Genomic DNA, 20,332 nt, shown 5'->3' on the forward strand with positions numbered 1-20,332 from the left:
GGGCCTAATGCAGGCAGCAAGTTTCCCCTGCAGCCCCCCTGGGCCCTGCTTGGGCAGCATGAAACAGAATGGGAGCTAGGACGCCACTGCAAAAGAGACCCAGGGCTGGCTAGAGACGCAAAGAGCCAGGCCCATGGCAAAGCCCTTTGCTGTGACCCTCCTCCCCCTCACCACCCATTAACACGCCCCAGGCTTGGGAGCCCTAAGTACTGGACACTCCCCCTTCAGCTCAGCTCTCCCCAAAGCTCCTGAACAATGAGCCTTTTCTCCACTGCTTAGTAACTGAGAAACAGCTTCGCCTTGAGGGGCTGCAGGAATGTGACTGGCTGGGCCCTGGCGCCAGGCACTAGGGAAACGCTGCACCCAACCCAGCCAACTGTAAACACAACCAGGGGAATTAGCTCACCCCACACCCAGCTCCAGCCCTCCTCCATGCAGGCCCATGGGACACTGGTGGCATCAGTAATGCCCTTAGTTCAGGGGCTATGGTAGCTTTATAGACAGGAACTGCCACCACAGCAAGCAGGTGCAGGGGACAGGCCGAGGCCTGGACAGAGAGCTTCCCTCACCCCTGGAGGGAGCAAGAGACAGGCCACAGGTGGGGCCATTGCTGGGGATCTCATGGGTGCACCACACATGAGCCCCTAAGGGGGCCTCTGTCCAGGGGAGCGAACAAGCAGCTTGAGGGCCAGGATCATGTCTTGGGAGGGACTCGAGACCATGGGAGAAGGCCCCAGGTCCACTTGACCCTGCAGCTGGGTTCCAGGCAGCACCCATCATTGACAAGTATAAAAAGATGCCAACTTGAATTCCCAACGACTAATGCCAGTGCAACCAAGGAGGGCTAGGATCGGAGACGGCTGGGTTCTACTGGCTTGGCCACCAACTGGCTGCATTACCTTGGGCAAAGCAGGTGCACAGATGCCCCAGTGATAGCCACTAGGAAAATCATTTTCAAAAGTACACAAGTGACTTGGGAGCCAATGTCCCATTTTCAAAAGTGCCTTTGGAGCCATTGGTTTCCTAGGAGAGTTCTGCTCCTAACTGCAGCATCGGGAGAGGGGGGGGCAACAAAAAAAACCTCTATCTTGGTTCTTACAGGGGCTAACACTTCCTTATGTGCCTCAGTTTCCCCTCTGCAAGGCAGGGATAATAGCACTGACCTACTGACAGCTCCACAGGATCTGTGCTCCACCCCCTGCTTTGGAACAGTCTCTAGGGAGAACCCTTTGGGGGACAGACCCCCAAGGGGTCTCACTTTTCCTGCAGAGCATAGGCTATGCAGCCTCATCCCCTCCTCCAACTCAATCTCTGGGGCACCAGCACTCCTGCTTCACAGCGGGAGCCCTGTTCAGCAAGTCCAACTGGGAGATGTTCCTGGATAGACTTGGAGACCCCGCACCCCACCTTTGCAATGATTCAAGTAGCATTGTCAAAACAGTAGGTTTATTAGTCAACTGGAACACAGCACAGCAAGTCCTTAGGTTAGCAGTCTCCAAGGTCCTTCATGTTAGCCCAGAGCCCAGCCAAGCTGCAGTGAACCCCCTTTTCCAAGCGCTGTCATCTCTTTCCTCAGATCCCTGGTGAGCACCCAGATGCCTTCCAGCAGACTTATTCCCCCTCCTTCACACCTTCCCAGTCCTTGGTTCTTGAGCTCAGGGATTCTGCTCAGCTTCCCTGCAGAGATGTGGGGAAATCCATCTCCCTCTGGGGCATTGGTTGCTAGGTGTCCATGTCCTGGTGACGGGGTTTGCCATTGTCCTCTCAGATTCTCCATCGACAGGGGGTCAGCCTCCGCCAGTCCTTTAAGGACCCATTCAGGTTCTGACAGCTAGACACCAACCATGCTTATGTCTCTTAGCCTGCCCTGAGACAACAGTCTCCCCCAACCCCAGTAACCATGCAAAATAAAGGGGAAACTGAGGCACACATTGGCTAAATAAAATGACAAAACTCCATAGACACTGCTCTCTACATCTCAAGGATGGCAGAGGCTTCATAGAGCAATGTAAGATAGGGGCTCGGAGATGCTCCTAAGGAAGGTACTACATGATAAGCCTACCTTACTGTCCCATTCTGGGGTGCAGTCCAGACCAGTGAGGGGTTGGATCACCACTTGCCCTGTAACCCTGAGTGCCTCACAGCTTTGCTGCTTTAGCTCCCAATTTGCCACTCCCAACCAGACTTCTAGTCACACCACAAGTGCCCGTTCATAGCTGCAACCTGGTGCAGCAACACCAGCTTTCAGCAGCCTTGGTTACTACTCTCAGGATGACCCCACCACACTCCCAGTCCCAGCTTTCCCCAAAGACGTGTGTTCTGCCCTGCCCAGCCCGCTCTTGGACAGTTCGGATCTTCATGTTTATTGCCCCGTAAAAGAGTCAACATTCAGTTTGTTGCTTTAAGTGGCGTTAAACAAACAGTTGGGTTTACAAACAGCACTGGATTGTTTTTGATTAACCACAAAACAAAGACGTAGGATTAAGTGAATTTGAGTGTAAGAGGTGAAATTAGCTACAAGCAAAAACGAGTGAACACATCTGCAAGTCTAACCGTCTAGCAAGTTTTGGTTCAAAACTTGGTTTGAGATGGTCTCACCCCCAGCCTTCCAGCAAGATGGGGACTGTCCCTTTCCTGGGTCAGGCTCCCTTCCAGAGACAAAGGTGCAGGTGCCTTGGTCTTCTTAGGCAAAAGAGATCGCTTGGGGTTCTCTGCCCTTTTATAGTCCAGGGAACCTTAGGAGTGGGTCCTGCTGAAGGTTACCCCTCAAAGCAAAGTTTCTGCAAGCTGTGAGGAAGGCAACATGGAGTCTGGTGGGCAAAGAGGCCTCACGCTCCTTACAGTTCAGCCAAAAAGAAGGGGAAATTCTTCTGTTTCCTGCCATCTCCTCCCCCTGCTGTTTTGAGGACCCTGCTGCCCTCAATTTGCACACAAGTAAACACATTCCCTTCTTCAGGACAGACCACTAACACCTTTGCCTAGGCAGGACTGTGGCATTTTGAACATGTCCCATTGTACAGGGGGATTTCATAACTTTACATCAAGTTATTAGTTTTCAAATGATCCCTCACACGACCTATTTTGTGCAATGGCATGTAAGGGGTGACTACAGGGGTGCTTTCCACCACCACCACTAATACCACAGTGTAGCCACTTCTGGGGTGGAACACGACAGCCGCTTACCATCCCTCAGCACCACTGCACAGTGCAGGGGAAGCAAGGCAGGTCATCTCACCCACGTCATGGGGGACCCCTCTGTGCATCCCAGATCTGGCTGCATGAGCCACTAGGGTCCTCAGATCCCGGGGAGCACCAGTCCAACCAAGGCAGCTCAACGGTGCTGTCCCTTTAAGACGCCTGTTTGCCATGCCAGGGGACTTGACCTCAGCATCCTCAGCTGAGTTGGATTAAGGGGGAGGAGGGGTTGGTGCTTGGGCTGGTTTTTTAATGCTTTTAAAATTCTCACTCCCAAGCCGCTTTCCCAGCCCCCTCCCCCTGGAGCCCAGGACAGCCATTCCTTGGCTTCCAAAGTTTGGTACCAGCCAAAGCCGCCAGCCTGGCCATTTACAGTCCCCGCAGCAGGCGGACTGAGCTCACCCAGAGCTGAGTTTCCTTGGTTAGACTCCCAGGGCTGTGGATGTTCCTGGTGAAGGATCGAACCCCAGTCACGGCCCTTGGAAGTGGCTTTGCGCTGTCGCAGTGATTAGGAGCAACCATGCCCATGGCAGAGGGGCCATGGAAGGGGGCCAGGGCCCACCAGATCCAGAGGGCAGGGAATGCATCGGGGGAGCAATTCTAGCCAGATCCTGCCAGGAATCACCCCCAGCGATGAAGGACTTCACTGAAATCACGCTGTGCCCCGACAGGCTGGAGCAGAGTAAGGTACGGGCGGCGGCAGGTGCCACTGGGGAGGGAGCTACATGGGGTCTTAGCAGTGAACCCGCTTGGCCCAGAGCTCCCACTGCTGGTGCCACATCCTGCCCCTGGGCCTGGCAGTCATCTCCCAAGCCTGGACCCCTCAGTGCCATGTGTTCCCCCCAGCTCACCCTCAAGACCAGGCACCCTCAGTCCCCTCCCCCAAGCCCTGGCACTGACCCCCATCATGGGATCCACTCACCATTGAGGCACCTGCTTGGGGTCTCTCCTTTCAGGTCTGACGCTCCCCCCATCCGACAGCTGCTCCCGCTGCATCCCACCTCGCTCTCCAGGGCTCCTGCTGCTTCCTCTGGGACTCAGCCAGGTCACTGTACTGTCCGCCCCTCCTGGATCCAGTGTCCCAATGCCATTCCAGACAGTCCTCCTGCACCACAGCCAGGCCCTGTCCCACTTTCCCAGCAGCAGGGAAGGGAGCCAGGCCTGCCCACTACCCCAGGTTCCAGCCCTGGAGCGCCATGCCCAGCAGCCACTGTCTGCTTGCTCTGAGGCCCCAGCACTATTGCCCTGGACTCCTTCCTATGCACTCCCCACCCCTGATTTACTACCCAAACTCCCTCCCCCAGGGAGCAACTGCTTCCCCAGCAGCCCCTTCTGCTCTCAGCTTCATCCCTTTAGACCACCCCACCTGAAAGTCATCTTCCACTCAGCTTTACTGAGCCCTGGCTCTCCTCCTAGGGCAGCCCATGAGGTTAATTGAACTAATTTAACATGCTTTGCCTTGTGTGGGGGGGACACCCCATCACATCCCCCTCCCACCATGCCTCCTGTTTCAGCTCCCCAGCACTGACCCCTCCTGCCATGTGCGCCTGTTCCCAGCACCCAGGGCTGGCCCCCTCACGCACACCCCAGCAGGGCACAGACTCCCAGCATGCCCCATGTTCCCCCCACAGCCACCACAAAGCACTGTTCACCTCCCTGCAGCCCCATACTGCACTTCTGCCCCATGTGCCCCACCACGGGCACACCAGCCCCTTGGCCACCTGCTCTGTGTCTTGCAGACGGAGTTTTGCAATCCCATCTTCGAGCCCGAGAGCGAGGGGGCTGGCTGCGCACCCCCCACCCCACACCAGACAGAGGGGGAGAACGGGACCAGCGCTGGATCCCCCTGGGATGGCCTCGGTACCAGCCCCCTGGAGGCCCTAGCACCAGTGGGCAGCCCCTGAGGGGAGCAGGGAGGAGAGGCAGGGGAGCCCCCTCTGCCCAGGGGAGATGGGCCCAGCAGACCTTGGGGTCCTCCCCAAGGGGGTCATGTGTACAGTACTGGCAGGGGGCCGCCACCGTCACACCAGTGCCTTCAAGCTGGGGCACCCTGTACTCTCTGTACCCCAAGGAGCTGGTCCTGTGCCCTCCAGCTGCACTTTGTAAACCCACAAGCACCAGAGGGTGAGCAGTGACCCACAGGTCCCACCCAGCACAGCGCCCACTGGATATTGGGTATCCCAAGACACTGGAGGGAGGGAAGCATTGCACCCTTAGCTGCAGGGGTCCTGTGCTCATACCCAGAGCCATGCGTACCCCACAGGGTCCCTTCCCCAGTTCTTCCAGTCCTGTCCCCCTGCCCTGAGCACTGTCAGGGCTGGGTGCCCCACAGACCTCTCCCGCAGGGCTCTGGGAAGGAGGGGGGCTCCCCCCAGCCATGCTCACCAGTGACCCCTTGCTGTGCACCCAGCTCCCCCCGCAGGCCAGCCGCTCTGGAGCAGGGGGGGCAGGAAACACAGGCCCGACTGCACCTTCTCCTGGCTGTGCGTAGCGCTGATGACCGCCTTGCTTTTGCTGCTCCTCGCCTTGCTGCTGGGGATCATCATCTCCCGTGAGTACCTGGGCAGGGGCAGCTGGGGCGTGGGGGGCAGCATGACCCAGCTCCAGCCTTACACACCAGCAAAGCGCCAGGGTTCAGGGCAGTGTGTGGGGCTGGGAGCACACACGGGGGGCTGGAGTAAGGGTTAGCTCCTACTACCCCATCAAGATCCTGGCCCCACCCGGTCCGCCCTCCAGCTGGAATCACTGACAGCCTGAAATCCACCGAGGTTGGGGTGGTGGGAATAGATGCCCCCCCCCCCACGTGGATGGGTGGGATGGCGAGATCTGGGGTGCCAAACAGAGGGGACAGCTGCAGCCTGGGACTCCGCCCAAGCATCTGATCCCCGCATGAGTCTCCCAGCTCCCTGCCCAGACACCCCCATTCCACTACCTGACCCCCACTCCTCGCTCTCCCTGTGGAAGCAGAGCTGCAGTCCTCACGCCCGGCCGGCCCTTCCTCTGCGACTGCATCCGCCCACCACAACGACGCCGCCACCACGGCACCTGCTGGCACAGCCGAGCCCATGGCCACCGAGCCACCGAGAGAGCCACCCCCAACCACTACACCAGAGCCCTGTGAGTACCTGGGGCCAAGCACAGAGCCTCTCCCCAGGCCAGGGGACCCAGAGATTTACCCCCAACCCTACTGAGTGTGGGGGGGCATCAGACCCCAAACAGAGACCCCATTGTACGGGGGGGAGCACAGGGAGCCACATTCACAGCCCCCCTCCTCACCTCCCTGACTAGCCCCATGTTAATCCCAGTAAGGCGGAGCAGTGGGGAGGGCAGCTAGGAGCAGAGGGGATCCCCATCCCTGACCAGGGTAAGCATTGAGCCCCAGGGCTAGGGGCACAGAGAGGAGCCCCACCCCCTCCCACAGCTTCCCCCCACCCCTGGGCTGGGGGCACAGAGAGGGCCCCCGCCACTCCACCCCACAGCTTTCCCCCCTCCTGGACTGAGGGCACAGAGGGGACCCTCCCTCCTGGGTGATATGGGAAGAGAACCCCTTCTTAACTCAACCTACTGAACCTTCCCTCTCCAATGTGTCTTGTCTCCCTGTGCAGCCTGTGGGGGGACCCTGCAGGGCCCCGAGGGCTCCCTCAGCTCCCCCAGGTACCCTGCCCCCTACCCACCCAACACCCTGTGCATCTGGCGCATCCAGGTGGAGGACGGGCTGGCCATCCAGCTGAAGATTGAGTCGCTCAGCCTGGAAGGCACGAGGTGGTGCCTCTTCGACCGGGTGGAGCTGTACGAGGAGCTGGGGGCGGCCAGCGGCTCCCCTTGGGGAGGGACATCCAGGTAGGGACCCCACTGCCAGGCTGGGTGAATCACAGCCCCCCACTATCCCCACCCATCCAGGCTCAGATCAGCCACCAGATCCTCAGACTTTGGGCCATGGGTTTGCCAATTGCAGAGGGCCCTGGATTCCCATCTGCCAGGGTGGGCAGCTTGCCAAAGCAAGCAGCCACCTCTGCTCAGGCCAGGCCCAGGTCTAGCTAGGCCTGCAGAAGGTCCAGGGGAGGTGTGTTGGTAGAGCGGGGGGCGAGTGGGAGAAAAGAGAGACACCACCAGGGCTGCCTGGCACTCAAGTAGGGCTGCAGCAGGTTGTCTCCCTCCCCAACATCCCTTGGTCAGTTACAATTTTGTCTTGGGGGGGGGGGGCAGCCCCTTTTCTGTGGTTCACCCCCCCCCCCCGCTGGGTCATACAAGCCAAGCCACTCCTTCCACGGGGTCCCCAAAGAGACACCAGTCACAGAGAAATCTTCCAGCACCCAGAGACTTCAGGGCTTTCCCCTTGGTTTCGGGGACTTGGGCTCTGGGCCCTTGGCCAGTCAGGGGCTCCCCCAGTTGGATTCTCCCCCAAGGAGAGGGCTCCTGTGGGTGCCATCTTTTGGAGTGGGTGGGGGACCCCAGGCCCACCCTTTCCCCCAGGCTCCCATACAGGGCCCAATGGTGGGCAGCCAGGCTCTGCACCTTGGGGTGCTAAGTAGCCACCCCCCAGGTCACTTCCTACCCACAGTCCCTGTCCCCAGAGGAAGTTAAAGAACCACAAAGTTTCTGACCTGCTCGCTGGGTCTCTCCAGTCTCTGCTTTGCAGCCTTGGTCAGGGCTATATGGGTAGCATTTTTCCAGCCCAGGGATCTGCCCCAGCCCCTCTGTCTCCCTTTTATACCTTCCCTCCAGCTGGGCAGGCTTTGCAGGTGCCTCCACCTAGGCCCAGAGCTTAACCCCTTCATATCCAGTGCGGACTTTGTACATGCCATCACAGGAGCCCAGCGCAGGAGGCTGTGGGTCAGGATTGAGGGGCACTGGCAGAGCTGTGGGGGGACAGGGTGACCCAGGGCTGGCATGGCAGGGGGCTGTGTGTCAGGATTGAGGGTCACTGGCAGAGCTGGGAGGCGGGGGACAGGGTGTCCCATGGGTGGTGTGGCAGGGGGTTCTGGGTCAGGATTGAGGGGCACTGGCAGAGCTGGGGGGCACAGGGCATCCCAGGGCTGGTATGGCAGGGGGTTCTGGGTCAGGATTGAGGGGCACTGGCAGAGCTGGGAGGCGGGGGACAGGGTAATCCAGGGCTGGTATGGCAGGTGGTTCTGGGTCAGGCTTAAGGAGCACTGGGGGGGCAGGGGACAGGGCGTCCCAGGGCTGGTATGGCAGGGTTCTGGGTCAGGATTGAGGGGCACTGGCAGAGCTGGGAGGCCGGGGACAGGGCGTCCCAGGGCTGGTATGACAGGGGGTTCTGGGTCAGGATTGAGGGGCACTGACAGCTGGGAGAGAGAAGCTTATCCACCCTTCCTGCCTCCAGCCAGCACTGACATGCCCATGAGTCTGAAAGCGCCCCCTGCCCTGGGCCTGCGGGTCTCTCCCCCAGAGCAGCACAGCAGGAACGGAGTGGAGGGAGCCCAGTGGGGCTGTCCTGTGCTCTGCTGCTGCCCCGAGGGCACCCTGGCAGATCCAGCCTCCCCCACCCCACGGGATCCAGGCCACCCCAGCCACGTGGGCCCAAGGGGTTAATGGGAAAGTGCCTGCTTCTGCTCCCCGCCCCACTTGCCAGGGTCTCTGGGGCAGGGGGCACCAGTTGCACACACTTGCTGCTCTCTGCAGGTTTTGTGGGGACGTGGCGCCCCCGACAATCAACACCAACTCCAACCGGCTGCGCGTCACCTTCGTCTCGGACAACAGTGTGGGTGCCCTGGGCTTCACCGCCCACTACCGCGCCATCCTGCCCAGCGATAGTGAGTGCAGCTCCACACAACCACCCTACCCCCCGGGGCTTCACCCTCCCAGGGCAGCAGGGGCCCTCTGATGCAGGACCACCCCCAAGCCCTGGGCACCTGTGGGCAGCTTCAAGTGCGGGTCACCAAGTCTCTTACTCGGTTTGCACAAAATGGGGTGCAGATGGGCACAGGGGCTGGGGCGGAGAGGGGTCCCACTTTGAATAGGGCCTCGGCCTTGAGGGGGCAGGGGGGCTCTGTTATACAGCTGATCAGAGCAGTCCCTTCTGGCCTTCAGAACTGTGAATCCACAGGAGATAGGGCCCTGGCCCTGGGCAGGGAGCTGCTGACAAAGGGGCATTGCCAGATTCATAGGCCCTCGCCCAGCCACGGGTTCCTGCTTTCAGCAGCCACGCCTCTTCCTCGTCCATCTGTCTGTCCTAGAGAGCTGTGCCTGGGACGAGTTTTTCTGCGACCAGGGGCTCTGCCTCCGCCTGGGCCTTGTCTGTGACGGCTTCCACGACTGCACAGACAAGAGCGACGAAGCCAACTGCAGCTCGAGACACAAAGGTACCGGCAGCCGGGTGGCCTCCAACACGGCTCGGCAACGCAGGGGCTGGGCCGGGGGGGGCCAGGCCTGGGCTAGCAGGGCAGAGTGAGGGGCAGCAGCAGAGCTGGATGGGGCCCTGTACTGGAGTTGCAATGGGGTGTTGGGGGTCAGGACTGAGGGACATTGGCAGAGCTGGCAGGCAGGACAGGCTTACAGGACACTAGTGAAGTGTGGGAGCCCAGGCCTGGGACAGCAGGGGGATGGTGCCTGTAATGGTTGAGGGGCATTGGCAGAAGTGGGTGGGGTCCAGGACTGGAAAAACAGGGGATGTTGTGGGTCAGGACTGAGGGGCATGGGCAGAGCCATGGGAGGAAAAGTCCATGCGTTGGGGGCTGAGTGGGGTGGGGGGATTTCTAACAGACTACGTGGGGCCTGAGCAAATCCCTCAGCTGAGACAGGCTGAAATGTTCTTGCCCGGGTGCTGCAAGGTGCGGGGAGCCAGGACTGAGTCAGACAGCGGGGGGAGGGGGGCGGGGGGGAATGGGGAGAGCCCATGGGTCACAGGGCTGGAGGCAGAACAACCAGCATGCACCAGTCACAGCCGGGTAAGAGCAGAGATCCAGCCCCATGGTGTCTCTCTCGTTCCAGAATGCGGTGGGTCATTGACCAGCTTGGAGGGGCAGTTCTCCACCCCCAGCCACCCCCAGCCGTACCCACATCAGCAGGTGAGGGAGGAGCTTGGGGCAGCAAGAGTGCTAAGCAGTGGAGGCTACGGGGAGGGGTGTCATGTGGCCCAGCTGGCACAAGAGGACAAGGGTCAACCTCCACCATGCAGCTGTTGGCGCCAAAGGAGAACCAGGGCTAGGGAGGGTGGGGGAGGTGGAGTGGGTCAGATTGGCCCTGTGCTGTCCAAGCCCCAGAGGAATGGGGCCCCCCATTGTGTCCGGAACACCAGGGAGAGCCAGAAATGCCCCAGTCTGGACCACCCTGGCAGCTCCCCCATCCAGAGGTGAGCAGAGTGTCACGGATCAGGTCCAGTGCTCTCGAGTGGCTCTGGAACAGTCCCTGGGAGGAGCGCTTCAGTGTGCCAGCCCCCTTAGGGTCACACTCTTTCACTAGGGGAGCCACTTGGCTTCCCCGCCTCCAGGGACTGAACCTCAGAGCCTTCAGCACCCCTGCTTCCCGCCGTGAGCTCCCTGCAGCGAGTCCGCCTGCGGGAGACGTGTGCACCCAAAGGGATCCATGCATTCCCCGCTCCCGCCTTCCTTATAGTGCAGTGACTCAGCTAGAACTGTAACAGCAACAGGTTTTATTAGATATCTGGAACACAGCGTAGACAGTCTTGGTTAACACAGGGAACAGAAAGTTACAGCATAGAGCATCTGCGTCCGGCCCAGAGCCCTCCGACCCCTCTTTAATCCCAGTCCAGGAACGTCTCTGCCACTTCCAGCAGCCCTCCACTTAGCAACCCCACCCGGCCCCGCCTCCATCCTTTGTCCTTGTTCCCCTGCTGGTCACACCCTGCTGGCATCCATGGTTGTTAGTTGCTAGGTGCCCAATGTCCATCCAGTTGGAGTGGCTGTTGTCTTCTGGGACTCCAGGCAGCGAGGCGTCAGACATTCCCAGATCTCGGGGTCTCTGCAAAGAGGAAACAACCGTTTCCCACCACCTACTTAACCATACACCACATAGGGGAAACCGAGGCACGCACACATGCTTCATACAAAATATCATGAAATAATTCCCACGCCATCCCACCCGGTCTGTGCCCGGCTGGCAGTTCCCCATCTAGACAGGGGCAGGGATGTCTGGCGCAGGCTCATTGGCATCGGTCTCTTCCAGCTCTGTCTCTGGCAGATCGCCGTGCCCGTGGGCCATGTGATCGATCTGCAATTCCACAACTTCAGCCTGGAGTCGCAGGAGGACTGCACCTTCGACTTTGTGGAGGTGCACGACAGTGCAGGCACGGACGCCCCCAGCCTCCTGGGCAGGTACAGGCGCCCACAGCTCAGCAGTCCGCCACAAGATATTGAGGGAATGGGGCGGGGGCAGAACTGCCTGAGCAGGGCTGCCTTGCAGAGCCACCTCCTGGGGGAGGGGGCACCTCTCTCCTACCCGACTGAATGCCCTCCTCAGCACTGGAGAGACCCAGGTCCTGCCCCTCCCAGACCCAGCACTAACTGCCTCTCGTCAGCCATACATCTCCAGGCGCTGTACGAAGCAGGTCGGTCTTACCCTCTCCGTTTCACACAGCAGGGAAGTGACTTGCCCAAGGCAGGTTGGTGGCACAGCTGGGAAAAGGCACTCAGGGCTCCTAAGTGCCAATCCAGTGCTCTATCCACTAGGCAACAATGCCCTCCCACGGTACTAGCCAATATTCTGCACACAGCAAGAAGATGGGCTGCACGGGGAGGGGGCAAAAGTCTCCAGCGGCATTTGGCATGGCCACAACTTCCCACACACCATCCATCCTCATCCCCATCTCTGCTCCTCTCTTCTTTTCCCTCTCTGTCTCACTCGCCCCTTTTTCTCCATCTCGCTCCCCCTTCCACTCCCCCCCCCCCCGCCACGGTCTTTCTTCCCCACTCCTCAGCCCCCTCACTCCCATCACATTTCCTCTCCCGGCAGGTTCTGTGGCTCCCAACTGCCGCCCGTCCTGACCTCCTCACGACACGTCATGACCGTCCTGTTCATGGCAGATGAGGGCGTGGCGGAGGACGGGTTCTTTGCCACCTACCGTGCCCGGAACGCCACGGAAAGTAGGTCCCTGGGTCTGAAACGCACCCTCCCTGCTGCCTGGCTCTTTCTCCAACTGGGTGGCAGGGTCACCCGTCTCTGAGCGGCATGTCCCAGTGCCGAGCAGACCCATGTGCACTCTCTACCAGGGTGATGCTCAGCAGTGGGTTCATCGCTGGCACGGAGCTGGGCATCCAAGGGTCTCGCCCATTGCTCTGCCTCCCCAGCTGTGGGATTGTCCGGGGGAAGGGGCCAGAGACCTTCTCAGCGAGGCTGATCACAGGGTAGTTTTGCTCTAGGAGGGGGAACAGCCTTGGGGTGTTTACCAAGGGAATGGCCTGACACCCTGTCATTTCCCTGTTGCTGCCCAGTACGTAGCTGATTGCAGTTACCAAGGGAGAACAATGGGATCGCCTCCCTAACCCCACCCCCGGGGAATCACTGGGGTAAACAGAAAGCAGCAGGGCCCAGAAATCTTAGCAGTGACCATCAGGAGAGTCCACTCCACCACCCTCCAGGTCTGCCTTTCCCCCGTTTCGTCTTTCCAAGGTACTTCCCAGGGGACCTTTGCTCCTCCTCGGTGCATTTCTCCGGTGAAGCAGTGCTGTTGTACAGGCTTGTCTGTATGGGAAGTGGTGAATTGATACCACAGTAGCTATCCTGGCATGTGGACACTCGCTATAGTCACCATATGATAGCGCTGTCCAGTTGGGTCTGTGATCCAGTAACCATGGTTATATTGTAGTTACACTGGAGTTGGGCACTGCTTCCCATTGTAATTACAGTCGCTGACTGCTCGTGTGTCCCCGGTTGGCTCTGCAAGTGCAGGGTCACCATGGCGACTATAGTTACGCCGCAGCCCATCGCATGTAGGCCCCATCGCTGTACTCAGCCAAGTACCTGCTCATTCCAACATCTTTCTCGCTCATCCGCCAAGAAACATGCAGCCCCTCGGAGTTCTCCTGCAGCAACGGGGAATGTCAGGCGCGGGAGTCGGTGTGTGATGGCTGGCACGACTGCCCGGATGGGAGCGATGAATTCAACTGCACGAGTGTCTCACCCCCCTCCTTTGGTGAGTGAAACCCCTAGCTCAACCCAGCTCCTGCAATGACCAACACTTGGCTTATGGGGTGGGGAGATTCAATCCACCAGTTTCCCTCAGGCGGTTCAGGTCACAAGTGGAATGAGTTTGGTAGGTCTCAGCCCTGCACCCAGGGAACATCTGTCCATACACACCGACGTGACAGTACACCAACTCTGAGGCACCTGCTGGGCTGGGATCCAGATTTTGGAGCCCATGGGCTCTGCAAACGTTCTTTGCAAGGCCGAGCCAGTGCAGCCCCCCAGCTCAGATACAGCTGCCACCTGTATCACCTGCCCTCCCCCCTGCAGAGTCTTCCTGCCAGCAGATCCAAGTGGAGATGTGCTTGGGCCTCAGCTACAACACCACCTCCTTCCCCAACATCTGGCTGACCATCCCAGACCAGCAGGGAGCAGCCACCATGCTCCGAGACTACAAGGTGAGCCCAGCACAGGGGGCCGCGGGGGAGACTGCGCTGCCCAGCTCGGGATTTGTCAGCTGGGTGGGAAGGAAACCCAGTGGGAAGCGAGCAGGCTGGGTGGAGAATTGGCTTTGGGTGGAAGGAGGGGGCATAGGGTATATCCAGGGGAAATGCACCCATAAATGGGGAAGCCAGCCCCCAACATCGGTGCCCCAGGCCTTGTGGTGCTCACTGCCTCCCTCTCTCCCCGCAGACCCTGATGGAGCTCTCCTGCTACCAGCACCTGCGCCTGCTGATCTGCAGCCTCTTCGTGCCCAAGTGCACGCCGGACGGGGGCGTCCTGCAGCCCTGCCGCGCCGTGTGCCTGACGGCGGAGCAGCGCTGCCAGCAGGCCCTCAGCCTCCTCAGCATCCTCTGGCCCATCAACTGCAACGTCCTCCCCGACTCCAACGACCCTGTGGAATGCTTCAAGCCGTGAGGGGGCGGTGGGGCCCGACAAGCAGAGGGGTGCGGCTGGCTCTCCCCCGCAACCTGTCTGACTTTGGGGCGGGTGGGGACTCGAATCCTTCTCTGAGCTATGCCCTCCCCTTCCTATGCGTTTCCCTTCGGGGACCTGAGGACACAGGGAGAGCCTGTGGGGCCCAGGAGCCCCAAATAAAGGTGCTGGAGAAGAAACCCCCCACCCTGAGTCTGAGAGCCTGCTGCCCTATAACTCCCCTTGGTATCCCCCATAACAGTCCCCTAAGGGAGCCACCAGGGGTGGCCCTAAGTGCCTGGAAGGCGACTGACTGGCTGTTGGGGTCCCCACACTGCATAGCCACAGTACTTCGGCAACGCCTGGCCCCACCTCCCCAGTCCTGCAGTGGGGCTAAAGCGTCAGCCGGCTCGTGGCTTCTTCTCACCCACCACATCCTCCGATACAGCCCGTCCGAGCAGAGGGGGAGGCGACTCTCTATTCCCCCCACCCCAGTCTACTTCCTGCAGCAAGGTGACAGCTCCCTCCCAGCTGACCCAAGAATGGTACCTGCACCTCTGACATAAGGAGCCCAGGGGCGGCCCTCTTTGTCCTAATGTCCCCAGTCCCAGCAGAGCACACACCTGGGCCTGGCTGAGCGGCCATTGCCCATCGCCCACCTCGTGCTCGGCACACGGCAAGGCCCAGCGCTGTCGAAGGGGGAAAGGCTGCTTTTGGACTGGGCATGAGACTCAGGAGAGCCGAGGTCAGTTCTCAGCTCTGCAATAGACTCCCTGCATGACTGGGGGGAAAAGAAAAAAATAAATCCTTCTATGACTCAGTTTCCCCATCTGAAAAATGGAAACAATACAACCAGGGGATTGTGAGGATAAAAGCATAGCTCCATGGGGCCCTGTTGTGATGGGGGGGAGGGAGTATGGAAGTATCTAGGTAGATGAATGACAAAAAACACCTTAAGAAATGGCACCTACCCCAGCATCACGCTTCATTCCACAGACCTTCCGGTGCCCACGCCCCTAACTTGACATCTCATCCGGGCTGCTTCCCCAATGCCACAGCAGCTTAAGACATAGCACCCATTGGCACGCTTCAGTTCCCTGGCCCAGTCCTGGCACCGGACAGCTGTCTTTCCACCTTACTCGAATGCCACTTGTGCCCAGGGTAAAGAGTTAATGATCTCACCGCGCAGACCTGTGGGTAAGGCAAGGCCCAGTGCACTGTGCTCCACTTGACTTGGCTGGCAGTGCCTGGGGAAGCCTGCACCTGGGGTGCTGGCCAGAGCAGCAGAGCGGGCTCCAAGGCCTTTGGCACGACTCTGGGTGTCTAATAAACAGCTGCGGCATTTTGCAACTACAACCTTTCAAAGAATAATTTGGCCTCACACCCGCCTGGGGGGCAGGTCAATATTACCCCCATGTCAGCGCTGGGGAAATTGAGGCACAGAGAGGGGAAATTATTTGCCTGCAGGTCAGGGGCAAGGCCAGGATCAGAACCCAGGAAGCCCATGGCTGAATCCCCAGCTCTAAGCACTGGAATATGTCTGGGCTGGATGGGATCACTGGAAGGGGTCACTGGGAACTGAGACCTAAGGGGTCCCTGGGCAAGGAGCTGGGAGTGAGAGCAGGAGCCCTCGTCTCTCTGAAGCAGACATGGCTCATAGCTAGGGCCCTACCAAATTCATGGTCCATTTTAGTCAATTTCCCGGTCATAGGATTTTAAAAATCATAAATGTCATGATTTCTCCAGCTATTTAAATCTGAAATTTCATGGTGTTGTAATTGTAGGGCTCTGACCCTAAAAGGAGTTGCGGGGGGGGATCAAAAGCCAAGGAGAAGATCTAGGCCCCTTTGTTATCCGAACCCCTCCCATTTCAGGGAGGGGGGGTGGGAGAGGTTCCTGGCTCTGCACTGGCCTGGGATCATCTCACCCAGAGCAGGGGGGGGGGGTATTCTCCCCCAGGTGTAAATACTGAACCCCTCCCCAAGCGGGAGAGGGCGGGAGGAACTGGGGAGAGGGTGGAAGCGGTTCCACTCCTGAGGAAGGTGGATTCTGCTCTGGAGCAGGGGAAGGGCCGTAGCTGGAGCTGCCGGCTGGGTTAGGAATCCTGGCCTGACTCCTGACCACTCCACTCAGGCTGGCTGTGCCTTAAAGCCACAAACAAGCTTCTCCTGACCAAAGACAACATCCTGTTTTCCCATCCACTGGGAGGATCCACAGGCCACTGTGGCTGGCTGAACACCACCCCTGTGATCCAGAACGCGGGCACTGCCCCCCACCTTGCCTGGGGCCTCTGCTGGGAAGGGCACAAAGGGGCTATCTCAGCATAGGCTCAGAGCAGGGCTTCCCTCCGCTAGTGCACAGCTCCTGGGAACCCCTGGCGCTGAGACGTGACCGTGTCCCCTCCGCTAGTGCACAGCTCCTGGGAACCCCTGGCGCTGAGACGTGACTGCGCCCTTCTCCCTGCTAGTGCACAGCTCCCAGGAACCCCTGGCACTGAAACGTGACCATGTCCCCTTCACTAGTGCACAGCTCCCGGGAACCGCTGGCACTGAAACGTGACTGCGCCCTTCCCCCTGCTAGTGCACAACTCCTGGGAACCCCTGGCACTGAGACGTGACTGCGCCCTTTCCTCTGCTAGTGCACAGCTCCCGGGAACCCCTGGCACTGAAACGTGACCGTGTCCCCTTCGCTAGTGCACAGCTCCCGGGAACCCCTGGCACTGAAACGTGACTGCGCCCTTCCCCCTGCTAGTGCACAACTCCTGGGAACCCCTGGCACTGAGACGTGACTGCGCCCTTTCCTCTGCTAGTGCACAGCTCCCGGGAACCCCTGGCACTGAAACGTGACCGTGTCCCCTTCGCTAGTGCACAGCTCCCGGGAACCCCTGGCACTGAGACGTGACTGCGCCCTTCCCCCTGCTAGTGCACAGCTCCCGGGAACCCCTGGCACTGAAACGTGACCATGTCCCCTTCGCTAGTGCACAGCTCCTGGGAACCCCTGGCACTGAAACGTGACCATGTCCCCTTCACTAGTGCACAGCTCCCGGGAACCCCTGGCACTGAGACGTGACTGCGCCCTTTCCTCTGCTAGTGCACAGCTCCCGGGAACCCCTGGCACTGAAACGTGACCATGTCCCCTTTGCTAGTGCACAGCTCCCAGGAACCCCTGGCACTGAAACGTGACCATGTCCCCTTCACTAGTGCACAGCTCCCGGGAACCCCTAGCACTGAGACGTGACTGCGCCCTTCCCCATGCTAGTGCACAGCTCCCAGGAACCCCTGGCACTGAAACGTGACCGTGTCCCCTTCACTAGTGCACAGCTCCCGGGAACCCCTGGCACTGAAACGTGACCATGTCCCCTTTGCTAGTGCACAGCTCCCAGGAACCCCTGGCACTGAAACGTGACCATGTCCCCTTCACTAGTGCACAGCTCCCGGGAACCCCTAGCACTGAGACGTGACTGCGCCCTTCCCCCTGCTAGTGCACAGCTCCCAGGAACCCCTGGCACTGAAACGTGACCGTGTGCCCTTCGCTAGTGCACAGCTTCCAGGAACCCCTGGCACGAAACATGACTACGTCCTCCTCCCTCCTCCCCATCCCACTAGTGCACAGCTCCCAGGAACCCCCGGCACTGAGATGTGACCGCGCCCCCTGTGCTACATTACAGCTCACTACCTCATGCTGCCTTTGCACATTGCAATAACACTTTGTTGCCAAGTCTCCGGAGGAAAGAAAAGCAGCACTGCCTTTCCAAACAAGCCCAGGCCGTTTCAGAGGGAGGACGGGAGGTGGGGGCCGTAATCCAAATTCCAATTTTTGTAGTTCTAGTTTTGTTGCATACAAGTTACACATGAAAACTATTAAAATAATACGTGTGTGTGTACTTCCATTCTTTAAAAAGGTCATTCTCCCTCTTTCCATCCTCCGTGGTCTCTGTTGCCTCAGTGTGGTACATTCCCGTGTTGAACCGTTGAAGCATATCCTGGTGTGGGACAAAAAATTGGCACATAGGATGTGTCAAGGAGCGGGCCACAAAGTTCATGAATTTGGGTGTGTTTTCTTAATTGAACAGGAGTGGGGACAGGAGGATTCTCAAATTCTGACGCTGCTCAATCACCGACACCACATTTAAACTCGAACTTTGTGTTGAAGTCACCTATTGCAAAAAAGGCCCAAGTAAGCAACCTCCAGAGGAAACAAGGCCCAAACCTCTGCAATCCGCAACTCTCAAAATATTTAAGCCGCTTTTTAGTAAAAAACAAGCCCACCAGAGTAAAACCTGCTGCACATGTCAACAGGAGGGGGAGAGAGAATTCTTCACTGTATTGCCTTTGGGGGGCAGTGGAGGAATTGTTACTGGTGTCAGGAAATCAGGCAGATGGACTGTTTCAGCCATTGTGTGTTTTCTGTACCTGGAGGGTCTGCCTCTAGCTCTGAGAGTGGCCCATTCAGTTCATAGCCTTTGGGACAATTGTCAAAAGGAGGCAGTGTGACCGAGCAGTTAGAGCAGGACTCCGGACTTCAGGGGTCTACTCCCAGCTCTGCTGCAGACTGTCTGCACAAGTCACGTGACTGTCCCCTGCCTCAGTTTCCCCAATCTGTAAAAGAAGGATGCTGAGGCTGACCTGCCTCCCAGGAGGGTTGTGAGGATCAGTGTATGGCTGAAAGCACTAGAGCAGGATAGATTATCGCTGTTGTTAATTTCTGCCAGTGGTGAGCCGGGCTTTTTGGTGATGGGGACACCTCTCCCATGGGAAGCTCCACAAACTCATTGGGCACACAGGTCTTTGCCTGGCTATCAGCCCTCTGGCTGGCTCCTTCTCCAGGGAATTCTCCTTGGCTGGAGCACCTCTCCCCCATCCCCATGCCAGGCAGAGCTGGGGCGAGAGGCTGAAATGAGTTAAATAAGAGTTTCAAAGGCCCACCTCAGGCACCGTGTCCCGTGCTCCAGCGATGGGGGAGAGACCTCCACTCACATCCGTGCTGGTGGTTTCCTCCATGGCGTTTCTGTAGCCGTCTGCAGAGCTGGCCGTGGCCTATTCCCTGGGATTGTGGGCACACACGGGTCAGCTGCACCGAGTCCTGCTGACAACTCAGCCCCAGCTCCCAGAACTCAGCATATCTGGAGCTGGGGAGCCCAGCCCGTGGAAGCGATCAGGGACCTTGCTGGGGTCTTTGTGATGCTGCTGTCTGTCCGGCTCCAAGGAGAAACCTGCAGCGACCTGGGGAGCTGAAAGAGAGAAATGTGAGCCCAGGCCAAGTAACAGGTCGGTGTTTCACATTAGTAGGGGAGAGTGTTTGTGTGTTGTGCCAGCGAGGGTGTGACCCCTCCCCCCCCGTGCGTGTGTGCACTCCACGTTTGTGTGTTGTGCTGACGTGCGTGGCACCCGTGCTCAGCGTTAGTGGGTCTGTGCGTGTGGTCCGTGGCATTAGAGGTGTGTCCGTGGGTGGCGTTCGTGCATGCCATGTGGGCTTTGCTGCTCGCATGTGTGACGTGGACAGTAACAATCGGCGCGCTGAGCGTGTGCCGTCCGTGGGTGTGTGGTTTAGTTCGTGTCTCATGACGCCCCAAGCAGGACCGAATTACAGGATTCCTCACGCCCTTTGCTCTTCACTCCCACCTGCCCCACCCGCAGCCTCTCCTCCTCCAAGACCTTCCACAAAACACCCGCCTGGCCCAAACACCTCACTGCTCCCCTCCAAGAGGCCAGTTTTCGGCTTGCCTCGCATTCCCCCTCCTTCCCCAGCCCTGTCACTGGGGCTCCGCTCCGTCCAGAGAAATCACCACAAAAATGAGCCAACCCGTCTCTGGCCTGGCAGCACTCCCCACAGCACAAAGACTGGCCTGGTGCTTCCAGAATGGGGGAGCTGACACATTCATGGCTACTTACATGATCTAGAGGATGCAAGCCACCTCCTTCACCCTCCTCTCGCTTTTCCTGTCCTTCCCTGTTCTGCCATTCCCCTCGCTGCTTTTCTTTCTCTGCCTCTTTCCCTTGGCGGCTCCGGTAGGGAGATGTGTTAAGTCAAGGAGTTTTTCTAGTCAGGTCTGTGGTTCTCTCTCCCGCCCTCCTCCCACTGGTTACAGCATTTCCGACACTGGGATATTTCCCCCCTCCTC

The 20,332-nt window shown here is 59.0% G+C and overlaps 1 protein-coding gene and 2 long non-coding RNA genes across 6 annotated transcripts; 1 reads left to right on the top strand and 2 right to left on the bottom strand.

The window, feature by feature from the left end:
* Positions 1–1,698: 1,698 nt before the first annotated feature.
* Positions 1,699–7,869, bottom strand: LOC135976006 (uncharacterized). The gene is made up of 3 exons (XR_010593245.1): positions 7,800–7,869; positions 4,118–4,300; positions 1,699–1,831 (listed from the first exon to the last, which is right to left on the bottom strand). It is a non-coding gene; the product is annotated as an uncharacterized LOC135976006 (long non-coding RNA).
* On the top strand, positions 1,828–15,562 carry MFRP (membrane frizzled-related protein). 3 transcript variants are annotated; one of them, XM_065570216.1, is made up of 13 exons: positions 1,828–3,882; positions 4,935–5,055; positions 5,606–5,746; positions 6,163–6,312; positions 6,801–7,035; positions 8,839–8,969; positions 9,393–9,518; positions 10,147–10,223; positions 11,341–11,489; positions 12,127–12,257; positions 13,172–13,306; positions 13,627–13,754; positions 13,990–14,416. In XM_065570216.1, exons 1-13 carry the CDS (start codon positions 3,736–3,738, stop codon positions 14,212–14,214), a joined length of 1,896 nt encoding a protein of 631 aa, XP_065426288.1. In that variant the 5' UTR covers positions 1,828–3,735; the 3' UTR covers positions 14,215–14,416. The 3 variants fall into 3 exon arrangements, with proteins under 3 accessions (XP_065426288.1, XP_065426286.1, XP_065426287.1); XM_065570214.1 differs by having other exon boundaries at positions 13,627–15,562; XM_065570215.1 differs by lacking the exons at positions 1,828–3,882; positions 4,935–5,055 and having other exon boundaries at positions 5,226–5,746; positions 13,627–15,562.
* Positions 10,793–20,242, bottom strand: LOC135976005 (uncharacterized). Of its 2 annotated transcripts, none has more exons than XR_010593244.1 (4): positions 20,103–20,242; positions 19,137–19,441; positions 14,020–18,367; positions 10,793–11,136 (listed from the first exon to the last, which is right to left on the bottom strand). It is a non-coding gene; the product is annotated as an uncharacterized LOC135976005 (long non-coding RNA). The 2 variants fall into 2 exon arrangements; XR_010593243.1 differs by having other exon boundaries at positions 13,135–18,367.
* Between the last annotated feature and the right edge of the window lie 90 nt (positions 20,243–20,332).

Source organism: Chrysemys picta, chromosome 16 (genome assembly GCF_011386835.1).
Source record: "Chrysemys picta bellii isolate R12L10 chromosome 16, ASM1138683v2, whole genome shotgun sequence".
Lineage (NCBI taxonomy): Eukaryota > Metazoa > Chordata > Testudines > Emydidae > Chrysemys > Chrysemys picta.